This window comes from Microcebus murinus, chromosome 32 (assembly GCF_040939455.1).
Source record: "Microcebus murinus isolate Inina chromosome 32, M.murinus_Inina_mat1.0, whole genome shotgun sequence".
Lineage (NCBI taxonomy): Eukaryota > Metazoa > Chordata > Mammalia > Primates > Cheirogaleidae > Microcebus > Microcebus murinus.
In genome coordinates, this window is record NC_134135.1 from 3,630,505 (window position 1) to 3,643,833 (window position 13,329).

General features: G+C 39.9%; 1 protein-coding gene across 2 annotated transcripts in view; it reads right to left on the reverse strand.

The window, feature by feature from the left end:
- Positions 1–2,154: 2,154 nt before the first annotated feature.
- Positions 2,155–13,329, reverse strand: part of LOC142865733 (uncharacterized) — a 36,689-nt gene continuing 25,514 nt past the window's right edge. For both annotated transcript variants that reach the window (XM_075998928.1, XM_075998927.1), the window contains exon 5: positions 2,155–11,644. In XM_075998928.1, the coding sequence (XP_075855043.1) occupies positions 9,762–11,644 (1,883 nt within the window). In that variant the 3' untranslated portion in view covers positions 2,155–9,761. The remainder of the gene's footprint in view (positions 11,645–13,329) is intronic.

Here is a 13,329-nt window from a genome sequence, read left to right on the forward strand (position 1 = left end):
TCTGGGGAATGGTCATGCTGGAAACTCAGACTTGTGGGGGAATGGGGGGAAAGGGCATTTACTGAAACCTTAAAATCTGTACCCCCATAATATTCCAAAGGAAAAAAAAAGTTTAAGTTAGGTTAACCACATTTGTCTCGCTGATCAGTGGGGAGAAACAATTCAGTAATGCTTGATAAGCAACAGCACAGGAATTTGGAGGGTCTGTCTTTGTGAACAAGAAGGCTGTCCCTCGACTTACTGAAGTACAGTGAAATGTGGTTCTTTTCAGTGAGCTGTTTCAAGAGAAACAAAAGGTGGTTGGGAGGAAGGGGGGCTGTGGTAATTCTTTTAACCTTTCCTATTTCCTAGGATTATAGGGGTTGAGTAAACTTCAACATATCACCATCTACTGTAACATGAAGCAAAATTCACGTTATAGTTGACAAACAGAACATGAGAAAACATAAACTAATAGTAATAGCAACAAACATGCCCCATGCCTCAGTCTTTGAATGGCACTGAAGGGCCCTGAGTGTTCATTTGTCTCTGTGGTGTCTGTTCCCATCACACATAGGAGGCATCACTAATTGTTAAAAGATGCAGCTGTAAATCTCCAAAGTCAGGGGGCGGCATGACTGTTAAATTGAAAACCTAGGATTGTATTAAGAAAAATATTTTTCTTTTCCATTTTCCTGCTGATCACAGAAAAAATACATTCACACAGTTTCATGAATTTACTCATAATTAGACAATACCAGCAGTAATCAAAATGTAACATCCGTGTCATAATCCAAAATTAATCTAAATTTTCCTGACATCCCCTGTACCAGCCAAACCCTGTGGAAGACCACGAAGAGGGGAAGTTTTCTATCTCAGAGAAATAAGCTGATGAAAATAAAGTATCTTTATAAACATGATGAAAGTTCTGTTGTTTTCTGCAACCTGGGAACAAAAGTTGTAGATGAATTCACAATTCAGATTAGGTATATAAACAATGAATATAGATGTGAATGAATATATATATTACTTTAAAATTTTTTGTATCCACCAACCTGGTGAAAGGTCTTCATATAATCACTCCATGAGGGATTAACTATTAACTAGGAGTTAGTATATCTAGACTACCAAACACAAACTAGTAAATCACAACCTGATAATATCCAGTAAATTACCCAAGAAATGATCTTTATTTCATTTCAAAAATGTTGGGAAAATATAATTTTTAAAAAATCTACAGCCGATCCAAAAATCCTCTACACAAAAGTAGTGAGGAAAGAAAACAATTTTATTAATGAATAAGCATTAAGCCAGAATGTGATGGGCAAGAGAGACAATCTGCTAAGAGCTGAAACAGGAAGAAACCTAAAGCTTCTGTACAACCCATTACGCACTTTTTTCAAGATAAACACTAATTAACTTTAAGTAAGAGGACTTCACAGCACCCTTGGGCACACATAGTTCATCTTGACTCTATCTGGTAATTGGGGTGACTGTCTATGTTAATTAGCTTTGGCCAGAAGGATGGGGAAAAACCTTGACCTACATGTTTATGACAGGTGGTAGGTTTCCAACTTGGAGCCAGGTGCTCACTCTAGTTCGGCTCCTACAATCCCACAGAAACTGACAGTTACAGTGTTATCTCCTTTGATGTTGACATATCAAATCGATGGCCTTTGGGCCCTTCAGAAAGACATCCCCAGGTTATTAGGCTCAAGAAGATTCATTTAGTTCCTAAAGATAGATATTTCATGAGAAAGTACTCACATTTACAAGTTTTCTCAGGTAAATGTTCTGAGAAAGAGGAAAGTGTCTTTCCTCATTTTCAAAGGACTGAAGCCTCTTATTTGTAATTTGACTTGTCCTGAGGATGCACACATAGAATATTTATCGATGACCTTAATGTAGGCCAAAACAAAATTTCAGCTCATGGAAAAATTAAGTGCCACTCAAATTTATTTCAAAGACATAGGAATGTATCATTTCCCTCCAGTGTGAAGCAAGGAGCTTTGCATTCCACCCACTAGTTTCCATCCTGTGCAGACCACTCAGGACCTTGCTTAATTGAGCTCTTGTAATTGCCAGTTCCCAGAGGCAACCACCGCCCCACTGGGACCCTTCACTGACACCACTGCACCCCCTCCACCCCTACACCCTACCCTGGGAAGAGTCCTACTCATCTCACCTGTTGGACCCGTCTTCACCTTCTCACAAAAGGAGCTCTTCATCAAAACTGTTTTCACTTTCATTGGAAAAAATAGCTCAGCATTTAATATAACCGGACCTTTATAACTCTAATCTTTGCCTTTCACTTGTTTGAAATGTTAACTTAAATAGGCAGTAAGGCTGACAGAGGAAAGACCTCTGAGGATGGGGGCAGAGGGAGCCCTGGCCCCAGCCCTCCCCAGGCTCCACCCTGACTGCTGCTTTCACACCATGCCAACCCTCCATTTGCCCAAGGTTTAGGCCCCACCCTTTGCTGGCCATGGCCCTGCCACGGATCCATCCCCCAGTACTGCCCACAATTTTCTACAGAGCACAGAGCTCATTCAATGTGTGTGGGTTTCAGACTTTGGGGCTCAAACCCACCCTTTGAAGCACCCTCGTCCAACCACACCTGGAATCCACGTTCCTCCTGGACATTGTAAATCCCCACTGGTGCCTGTTAGGGATCAAATCTGCAGGTGGCAGGCACAGGCCAGGAGGGCAGTTCCTAGGAACAGAAAAGCCAGAGGCCAACCAGGGAAAGTGCATGAACGAAAATGCACACCTGACAATCATGTTTTTCAATCACCTGATAATATCACACACTCCCCGCAACCCCATCCCCAAACCAGGTCAAAAGGAAACCACCTGGGAGACCTTGATGTTTTTCTGCACACGTGGAGACTGACCCAATTCTCTCTGGAACATATTTTTCACTCTGTGTAGCTTTCTTCCTTCTTTTCTATAATGAAAGTTGTTTGTATGTTTGCTTCTTGTCTAAGTTCACTTCGTTGCACCTGCCCTGCTGGCAATTCTTCCAAACAATGGAGAAAGACATGAAGACACATTTCATGAATGCAGACACGCAGGGCTAATGTGCAAAGGAAGTGATTTACAACATTGCTATGTCAGGTGTCAGTAATCAGTATTTTCTGCCTCTTCTATGTGGATCCATGTCTGTCTTCAGAAATAATTTAAAATAAGGCACTCCTACCAAACACTCCAATGTGTAGTAGGTGATGTGTCTTAAGAGACTTGTAATTGTTTCTACAAAGTCAGTCAATGGAATACAAGTTTTTAAAATATACTTCACTCAAGTTTGCGTTGTCATTATCACTACTGATGAGTTAAGTACAGGTCTGTGAATTTTGACTTATGACTCACAAACTTGTATGTCAGGGACCATCCATATTTACTGCAAAAGTTGAATAATTATTCATGTTTTTTGCAGTGTTTAGATGACTTCAGAGCATTTCCTACAGGGCAGGACTAGCAGTGACAAATTCCCTTAGAGTTTGCTCGTTAGGGAAAGATTTGATAGCTCCATCATTTGCGAAACTTAGTTTTGTAGGATATAAAATTCTTGGCTGATATTTATTCTGTTTAATACTAAAGATGGTACACTTTCTGGATTGTGAGGTTTCTGCTGAGAAGTCTTCTGTCAGTTAGATAGGTTTTCCTTTTTAAGTTACTCGATGTTTTTCTCAATCACCTTGTAGGATTTTCTCCTTTACCCTGACTTTGGCTAGAATGATGACTATGTGTGGTAAGTCTTCAAGGAGTTCACTGACATTCTTGTATCTGGATGTGTAAATCCCTACAAAGACCAGGAAAGTTTCCTCCGTTATTCCCTCAGACAGACTTTTCCACGCTTTCTGTATTTCTTCTCCTCCCTTGGGAACACCTATGATTTTTTTATGTTTCGGGTTTCACAGAATCACATATTTCATAGACATCCTTCATTTCTCTTAATTTTTGTTCATTTTTCACTGTCAGGGGTAATTTGACAGCCTTCCCTTCAAGCTCTGAAATTCTTTCCTGTGCTTGCTCTAGTTTGTTCTTAAAACTTTCCACTGTATTTTAAAATTCCTTCACTCTTCATTTCCACAAGGTCTATTATGTCTTTTAAAGCTTTATCAATCTTAGTAAATGTCTGAATTTTTTTCTTTTTGGGTTAGTTTTCAACTTGCACATTGCACTTACTTGCCATTTATAATTTGAAATTCATATTTGACATTTCTTTGGAGGTGTCAAAGGATTCTGTTTTTTCACATTGCCCCAGCATTCCTATGCTATGCTGGTTCCTTCTGATCAGGAATCTTCCCTAAGCTCAAAAGATAGGTTTGCAGTACACCAGTACTCTGTTCCTCTGTGCAGAGGTGCACTGCCTTTTGGTTCATACTGGTCAATATCCACTGCAGTGTTGCTGCCAACTTGGGATAGTGAAAGTCAGACCTCTGGGAGGGTGTGCAAGTGGCAGTGGTGGTGGACGAGACTAGGTAATCCCGTTCCTGGGTCCATGGATGGGGTTCTTCCATCCTACTGTGGAAGAATGCTCAGGCACTGTGTATCTGTAATACTGGTGCTCTCCGGCATCTCCCCATTCTCCTGTGGTTGTCACAGTCCAAGCAGGTGCTAAAGGAAGTTGCAGAGGCAAGTTGCTTCCTAGCCCACTGCTGAATACCCATGCAGGGTCAGAGTGAGTCGCTTTCTGAAGGGGCAGTGGAGGTGAGGGGCTCTGGGGGTTTGATGGATGCTGGGTACAGGGTCAGAAGCAGCAGCAGCAGCAGGAACAGGATACATACCCCAGTGGCAACAAAGAGGTACCGTGATAGTGGGAGTTTGTCTCCATAGGTATCACAGTGGCAGAGGCAGCAGCTGTTCTAGGCCCCAAACATACAGAGTGGCCATCCTCTGTACTTAATCTTTGGCCCAACAGAGGTGATGAGCAGGTAACACTGGCAGAGCTGGCCCCCAAAAAGACACGGCGCTCTAGGGCTAGACTCTCAGGATGATGCCAGGTGCATCACTCAGGGCTTGGCAGCTTGTGGGACACCGCCGTGTCACTCTCTGATGAAATGATGCTGTGCAGCCTCTAGGCAGCTCCCTGGGTTTATGTGGAGGCCCAAGGGGGTAGAGGAGGAGTGTGGAGCCCTAAAGGCCTCTCACCCCCCCCTTCCTCACATGAGGGAACCACCCTGGCTACCGCTGATCCAAACAGGTTGCCTTGCTGCCCTCGCCTTTGCTTTTGGTGCCTCCCACACTTCTTTATTAAATCCCAGTGCTATCATACATGATATAGTTGAAAGGAAACATCTACTCACCATTTTAAATCCTCTCCCTGAGAGAGGCATGTGCCAGTTGATTCTAGTCCACCAATCTGTCCCCTCCCCGACATCACTTTTTTTCTTTGAGACAGGGTTGCACTATGTTGCCCGGGATAGTTTCTAACTCTTGGCCTCAAGCCATCCTCCTGCTTCAGGCCCCCAGGTAGCTAGGATTATAAGTGTGCCACTGTACTCAGCTTGAAATTATTAAAAGAAAATGTATTTATTAAGTATTTTTAGATGCAAACAAACCTATCGGCTATTAGTATTCATGGTAACCCAAATATGTTTTCCTGCAAGATTCTCACTGTGAATAGAAATGACAGCCAGTGGGGGGGGGGGGCACGATGGCCTCCAGCAATTCAGCAATAGAGATTATCTCCTTGTCACAAAGTAAAGGTGAATCCTGGGTGATTTCCCCTCTTATTAAAACAGTTCATTTACCTCTCCAGATGCCAATTAACTTCCATGTTTGATTTTGAAACAACTGATCTTACATAACTGCCCAATTAAGAGATTTCAGTTTACCATTGTATTGTCCCAGCACTTTCACTAAAGACTTACAGGGGCAATGTGTTTACATATTTATAGAGATCATAGTTTTTACCACCCACTGTCCTATATGTATACACAAGTCACTAAAATGTGTCTGCAAGCAATACCCCCCATTTAGATAACCCCTAAAGTAATCACTAGAGTAATACAGGGAAGAAATATATTAAACATACACACTGGCCTACAATGTATAGAAGATGAAAGAAACTGCAAAAAGTAATCATATAGGAAAACAAAAAATAATGACACTTGAAAATGAACCACAGTATATATTAATACCATAAATCTGAAAATAGCATTACCACTGTTGTAAAATTGCTCTTCCAGTAAAATTCTTACTCATATTTATTATATATTAATCATTTCCACACAATTTCATTCAGCTACTATAAAAAATAGTTTAAGCAATGTAACTAAGTAGTATTTCACAAATATTTTCAACACTCAACAGTCACATTTTGTGATGCGACTTGTGAGTGCATCCAAAAAAGGAATGTACTAAGATATTAACAAGAGGAACGCTAGGGTCTTTCCCAACGAACTCAGGAGTTTCAAGAGAAAACAAGCAGTGTTGTACTAAAGAGTCAGACTATGTTATGTGATACTTTAATAAAACTTTTCACATCTCTTCATTCCCTCTTTCTATTCTGCTCACCTGGTCAAGCCGGCAATAAAGCCTGAGTGTTCCCATCTTTGGCACCATCTGGAAGTTCAAACCACATGTGTATACCCCACATGAGCCCCAGCCTTTAACAATCATAACAACCCAAGCCAGTCACATATACCAGGTCACTCAAGCCATTTGGGCGCCAGCTGTGGAAATCAACTATGCTTTCCTCAGAAAGTCTCACTATGCAATTAACATTCTCCTAACACTTCAGTGTATACATCATCATTCCCAATATCTAAACGTCAGGTACACTTCAATCAAGTTCCAGTAGGGCAGTGATGTTACCAGGGTGACTATAATATTGTAGTTTTTAGTTTATCTAGCAAAACAAAACAAAATTCCCATTCTCTATGTTTGTTCATAAATAGAAATGCATAAACATTACAATTTTGAATTATGTCACTTACTGCAAGGGAAAAAATACATGGTATTATTTTTATCCTTATACCCACATATTCTTTTCACAATTTCCATATATTGCTATATGTGTACTTTTCTTATAAAAATGAAAATACATGCCATGGGTCCTATTTAGCATATGAGAGAAGCATGTAGAACTATAATATAGTGCATGTACATCAACAATAACATACATTTGAGGTTATAAGTGTGTGAACTTGTATTGCTATGACATTTTCACTGTACTCACATATGTACCCTACAGCAGCATGTACAAAGAATGATTCAAGTACTAAGAATGATTACCAAAAATCATACTACCTAAGTATATGCACCCAAAAGTGTATGTTGTTTGATTTCACCAAAAAAATCCTTCTAAATGGATCAACCTTAAGGGCCTAATGGTGCATTATTACTGTCTGTTATGAAGGATCCTCCTGAGGTGGAATAAAACAATGTTGGGAGAAACAATGTGATTCATTTATAGTTACATTACTACAAAACTAATAGTTAAAAACATTACATTTTATTCGTTAAAATTGAGAACTATGATATATTCTGAATAAAACACTTGAACATTATTACAATGCTAATAGGTAAATGTGAATCATGTGGAAGAACAGTCTATAGTGGTAGCTTTCATTAAACTCTTTAATACAACTTTTCTCTCTTTAACTTCAAAAACAGGACTCATTTTTCATCAATCCTTGCTAAATAACTACTACCATTGAAAAAAGAAAGTGATTGCCATTTCCCATGCATTATTTCCACCACATCATTAGTCACTAATAACCTATTACTAACTTCCCATAAAAATTCCAGTGTCTCTAGATTGTATCCTGATCTATTTCAGTGAATCAGTGGGACATTTCTTTCTTGTAACCCACTATGTCCTTCTTTCAGGAGAAATGTGAGCTGAATGTGTTAAGAATGATGACTGATATCATAGTTTTGTTATTCTCTGCCTGCTGTCATCCTCTCTGTATCAGTAAATATTTACTCTCAGAGAAGACATGGTAGCTCATATCTACATACCAGCACTATGGAAGACAGAGTTGGGAGAAATGCTTGAGTCCAAAGTTCAAAACTAGCCTGGCAAACATATTGCAACCTCATCTCTAAAAATAATTTTTTTAAATTAGCTGCACCAGGTGGTGTGTATACCTGTTGTGCCAGCTATCGTTTGGGACCGACCTTTTACAGCCCCACCGGACAGAAAAGCAGAGACATCGAGGATGAATTACACAAGAGGAGGTTTATTTTTTGGCTAGCCAGGGTCCAAGCCCCAGAGCACCAACGCAGTGGTCACTCTTGCAGGCAAGGACCCCGACTGGGGTTGCAGCGTGCCTTTTATCCCTATGGTGCATACGCTATGCAGTGGCTGATCACGCGTGGATCATGCATTGACCTTTAACATGATTGGCTGGCTGGCAGCCCCACTATACAGGGGTCCGAACAATGCAAAGTTGGCGCAATCAAGCAAGCAAGCAACAGTTTCCATGGCAAGCAAGCAACAGTTTCCAGAAGCCGGATGTTAGTTCCGGCTTCACTGGGGTGTGGGCCTTGCAGGTGTGCAATGTCTCGACCCCTCACACTATCCTCAAGAAAGACAGCTTCAGCCTTTGAGTGTGCAATGAGCTATGATCACATCGCTGCACTCCCTGGGCAACAGAACAAAACACTATCCCCATTTAAAAAAAACAAAACACAACACATACATACATGAAAGGACTGTCGGAAAGTACTCATCCATTATTAATATAATGAGAACATATTACATGGCTGGATACTTTCCAGACAGACCTTGCATTTATCTCAAAAGATAAACAGGAAACAGGACACAAATGATCCTCAGTAATCAATTCAGACCCCCCCCCAAGACACTACAGTGAAACCTCGGTAAGGAAAGCACAGGAAGAGGTTTGAAAGTTCAGGTTGAAAAGTCTTAAGGAGTCAAGCAGCCTTTTGAAAGAACCCCAAATAATCACATATTGCATAAACTAAATACAACAAACCATTTGCACATGTCCTTTCACCTTTGACATACATCCTGTTGCAAGAGGAAACACATTTGACTTGTAATTATTCCCCAGCAGGTAATATCATGGATTATTTCTTGTATAAATCCTTGATGTTCTAAAGCAATGGTCCATGGGTATTAGCATTTGCCTCACCATAAACATTCGCATGGTTTCATTCAAGATGTACATTTTGATGTGTAGTAAGTGGTGAGGCATGGACAAGAGCCTTTCCCAAATGCATTTCATTTCTCTTTAGTATATATTCTGTGATGTTGGTTAATACTAGCACTCATGATGAAAATCTGTCATACTCCTGAGCTTGTAAGGATTCTCTCATAAATGAATTCTCTGATGCTGTGCAAGGTTTGAACTATAAGTAAAAAGCTTACCACACACATTACATTTGTCAGGTTTCTCTCCAGTATGACTTCTCTGATGAACTGTAAGGCACATCTTATACCTGAAGGCCTCTCCACATACACTACATTTGGAAGGTTTCTCTCCAGTATGACTTCTCTGATGAACTGTAAGGGATATCTTTTGCCAGAAGGTCTTGCCACATTCATTACATCTGTAAAGTTTATCTCCATTATGGATAACTTTATGGATATCAAGGCTTCAACACAAATTAAATGCTTTGCCACATCCATTACATTTGTAAGATTTCTCTCTATTATGAATATTCCGATGTCATGCAAGCTGTGAACTGCACCTAAAGACCTGGGCACATTCATTACATTTGTAAGGTTTCTCTCCAGTATGGATTAGCAGATGAGTAGTGTGGCTAAACCGTGTACGAAATGCTTTGCCACATTCACTACATTTCTAAGGTTTCTCTCCAGTATGAATACTGCAATGTTTTGCAAGATATGATTTCACCCTGAATGCCCTGCCACATTCATTACATTTGTAAGGTTTCTCTCCAGTATGAATACTGTGATGGTTTGCAAGGAGTGATTTGAGCCTGAAGGTCTTGCCACATTCATTACATTTGTAAGGTTTCATTCCAGTATGAATATTGCAATGTTGTACAAGATTTGATCTCAGCCTGAAGGCCCTGCCACATTCATTACATTTGTATGGTTTCTCTCCAGTATGAACGGTCTGGTGTGATGCAAGGGTTGTACTATATTTGAAGACCTTGCCACATACATTACATTTGTAAGGATTCTCTCCAGTGTGACTTCTGTGATGAGCTGTAAGGGATATTTTGTGCCTGAAGGCCTTGCCACATGCATTACATTCGTAAGGTTTCTCTCCAGTGTGACTTCTCTGATGAATGGTAAGGGATGCTTTGTACCTGAAGACCTCGCCACAAGCATTACATTTGTAAGGTTTCTCTCCAGTATGAATTTTCTGATGACCTGTAAGGGATTTCTTGTGCCTGAAGGCCTTGCCACATTCGTTACATTTGTAAGGTTTATCTGTATTATGGATAACTTTATGGATATCAAGGCTTGAACGAAAACTAAATGCTTTGCCACATTCACTACCTTTATAAGGTTTCCCTCCATTATGAATACTCTGATGTCGAGTAAGGTATAAATTGCAACTGAAGGCCTTGCCACATTCATCACATTTGTAAGGTTTCTCTCCAGTATGGATTAGCAAATGAGTAGTATACCTTGAACGTGCACAAAATCCTTTGCCACATTCGTTACATTTGTAAGGTCTCTCTCCAGTATGAATACTCTGATGTCGAGTAAGGTATGAATTGCAACTGAAGACCTTGCCACATTCATCACATTTGTAAGGTTTCTCTCCAGTATGGATTAGCAGATGAGTAGTATACCTTGAACGTGCATAAAATCCTTTGCCACATTCGTTACATTTGTAAGGTCTCTCTCCAGTATGAATACTCTGATGTCGAGTAAGGTATAAATTGCAACTGAAGACCTTGCCACATTCATCACATTTGTAAGGTTTCTCTCCAGTATGGATTAGCAGATGAGTAGTATACCTTGAACGTGCACAAAATCCTTTGCCACATTCGTTACATTTGTAAGGTTTCTCTCCAGTATGAATACTGCAATGTTGTGCAAGAGCTGATTTCACGCTGAATGCCTTGCCACATTTGTGACATTTGTAAGGTTTCTCTCTAGTATGAATGCTGTGATGCTTTGCAAGGTGTGATTTGTCCCTGAAGGCCTTGCCACATTCATTACATTTGTGAGGTTTCTCTCCAGTATGAATACTGTGATGCTTTGCAAGGTTTGATTTCCGACTGAAGGCTTTGCCACATTCATTACACTTGTAAGGCTTCTCTCCACTATGAATTCTCTGATGTTCTACAAGGGTTGAATGGCGTGTGAAGGCCTTGCCACACTCGTTACATTTGGAAGGTGTTTCTCTAGTAAGCATTACTGGATCAATATTAAGGCTTGAAGACACAATAAAGGCTTTGCCATGCTCCTTACTTCTGTAACGTTTTCCCCTAATGTGTGCTTTCTGTTCTTGTGTAAGTAATGGAGAATCAACAAAACCATTCCTATGTTTATTAAATATGTGGGTTTTGATATTAAAAGGAATGCTTTGTAGAGGTGAAAATAAGGAAATATGGTTGATAGACTCCTCAACTTGATTACATTCATAGATTTTCCATTCAGAATGAAATAGCTGCAATTTGGGGAGATGGAACTGAAAGCGTAATCCAACTTGATTTTTAATAGGCTTGTTTCCTGCATTGCTTTCCAACACACAGCTCCTCCCTGGGAAAAAAAGAAGAGAATGGAACTTGAATTTATGAATCTGTCATGTCTAGGGCCTGGGAGAAAAGACTAGAATCTACCTCTCCTCACTTGGACACTGCAAACGGTATCAGCACATTTTGTTTATCACATAGGCAGTAGTGAAAATGAGGTGAGGTGAGGCACTGGAACAGTGGGGGTCTCCAGGAGCCAGGAGGATAAAGGGTCAGAGGATAAAGGAGAGATTATAAGCATAGAGATAGAAGATAAATCTAAAGCTTCTGAAAAAAAAAAAAAGCACAGTTCAGCCTCTCAAGGAAAATAAGACATTTAAAGGAAGCTTTTTAAACATCAGTAATAGAACATCAAAAAAGCCAGGGAAGATACACCCCCAGAAAAGGAATGGGTGCTCTTTGATCCTTTAAAATAGGCTCGGAGAGGTGGCTGTTTTACCAATACCCAAACCTAAACTAAAAATTGCAACATCTACAAAAAGACAGGGAAGTATAGCCAAATAAAAGAAACAATGCAAAACAAAAACTAGTGTAAAATATAATTTCTGGAGCTGCAATACAATAACTGAATTAAAGATTCACCAGGGGTTCAACAGGAGACTGAAAAAAGCAGAGGAAAGAATGAGCATATTTGAAGATACTTTATTCAAAATTATATTCTCCAAAGAGCAAAAAGAAAAGCTCATGATGAAAACAAACAAATCTTAATAGATTTCTGGGATACTACCATATAAAACAATATACAAACTATGGGAGTTTCATAAAGAGGAGAGAAAAAAATCAGAAATTGCAACTGAAGAAACAATGACAAAACATCCCAAATTTTAGGATAGAATTGGATATACAAATTCAAGAAGCATCACCATTATATCTGAAAGTACCCAACAACACTCAAAAGAGACACGTTATGAATAAATTATCAAAAGTTAAAGAAGAAACAATCATGAAAGTAACAAGAAAAAAGAGACTTGTCATATATAAAGGAAACTAAATAAGACTGCATTTTTCAACAGAAACCCTGCCTGCTAGAAGACCAGGGGATAATATATTTAAAGTGCTTTTAAAAACTGGCAAGCAGGCCGGGCGCGGTGGCTCACGCCTGTAATCCTAGCTCTCTGGGAGGCCGAGGCGGGCGGATTGCTCGAGGTCAGGAGTTCGAAACCAGCCTGAGCAAGAGCGAGACCCCGTCTCTACTATAAATAGAAATAAATTAATTGGTCAACTAATACATATAGAAAAAATTAGCCGGGCATGGTGGCGCATGCCTGTAGTCCCAGCTACTTGGGAGGCTGAGGCAGCAGGATTGCTTGAGCCCAGGAGTTTGAGGTTGCTGTGAGCTAGGCTGACGCCATGGCACTCACTCTAGCCTGGGCAACAAAGTGAGACTCTGTCTCAAAAAAAAAACAAAAAAAAAAACTGGCAAGCAAGAATATATATTTAGTGAAACTCTCATGCAAAAATAAGAGAAATTTAAAATTTCCTAGAGAAATTGCTGAGAGATTTCATCAGTACTCTAAACCTGTTGCTCAAGAAATGCAAATTTGAGTCCTTCAAGATCAAGGAAAAGGTCCCCAGAAAGTACCTCTAACCCTTATGAAAATATAAAGTTCTCCATTAAAGGTTAATAAAAGATCAAATACACAAAGAGGTAGCAGTGTACTTTTCACTTGTAAATTGACATTTAATATTTTC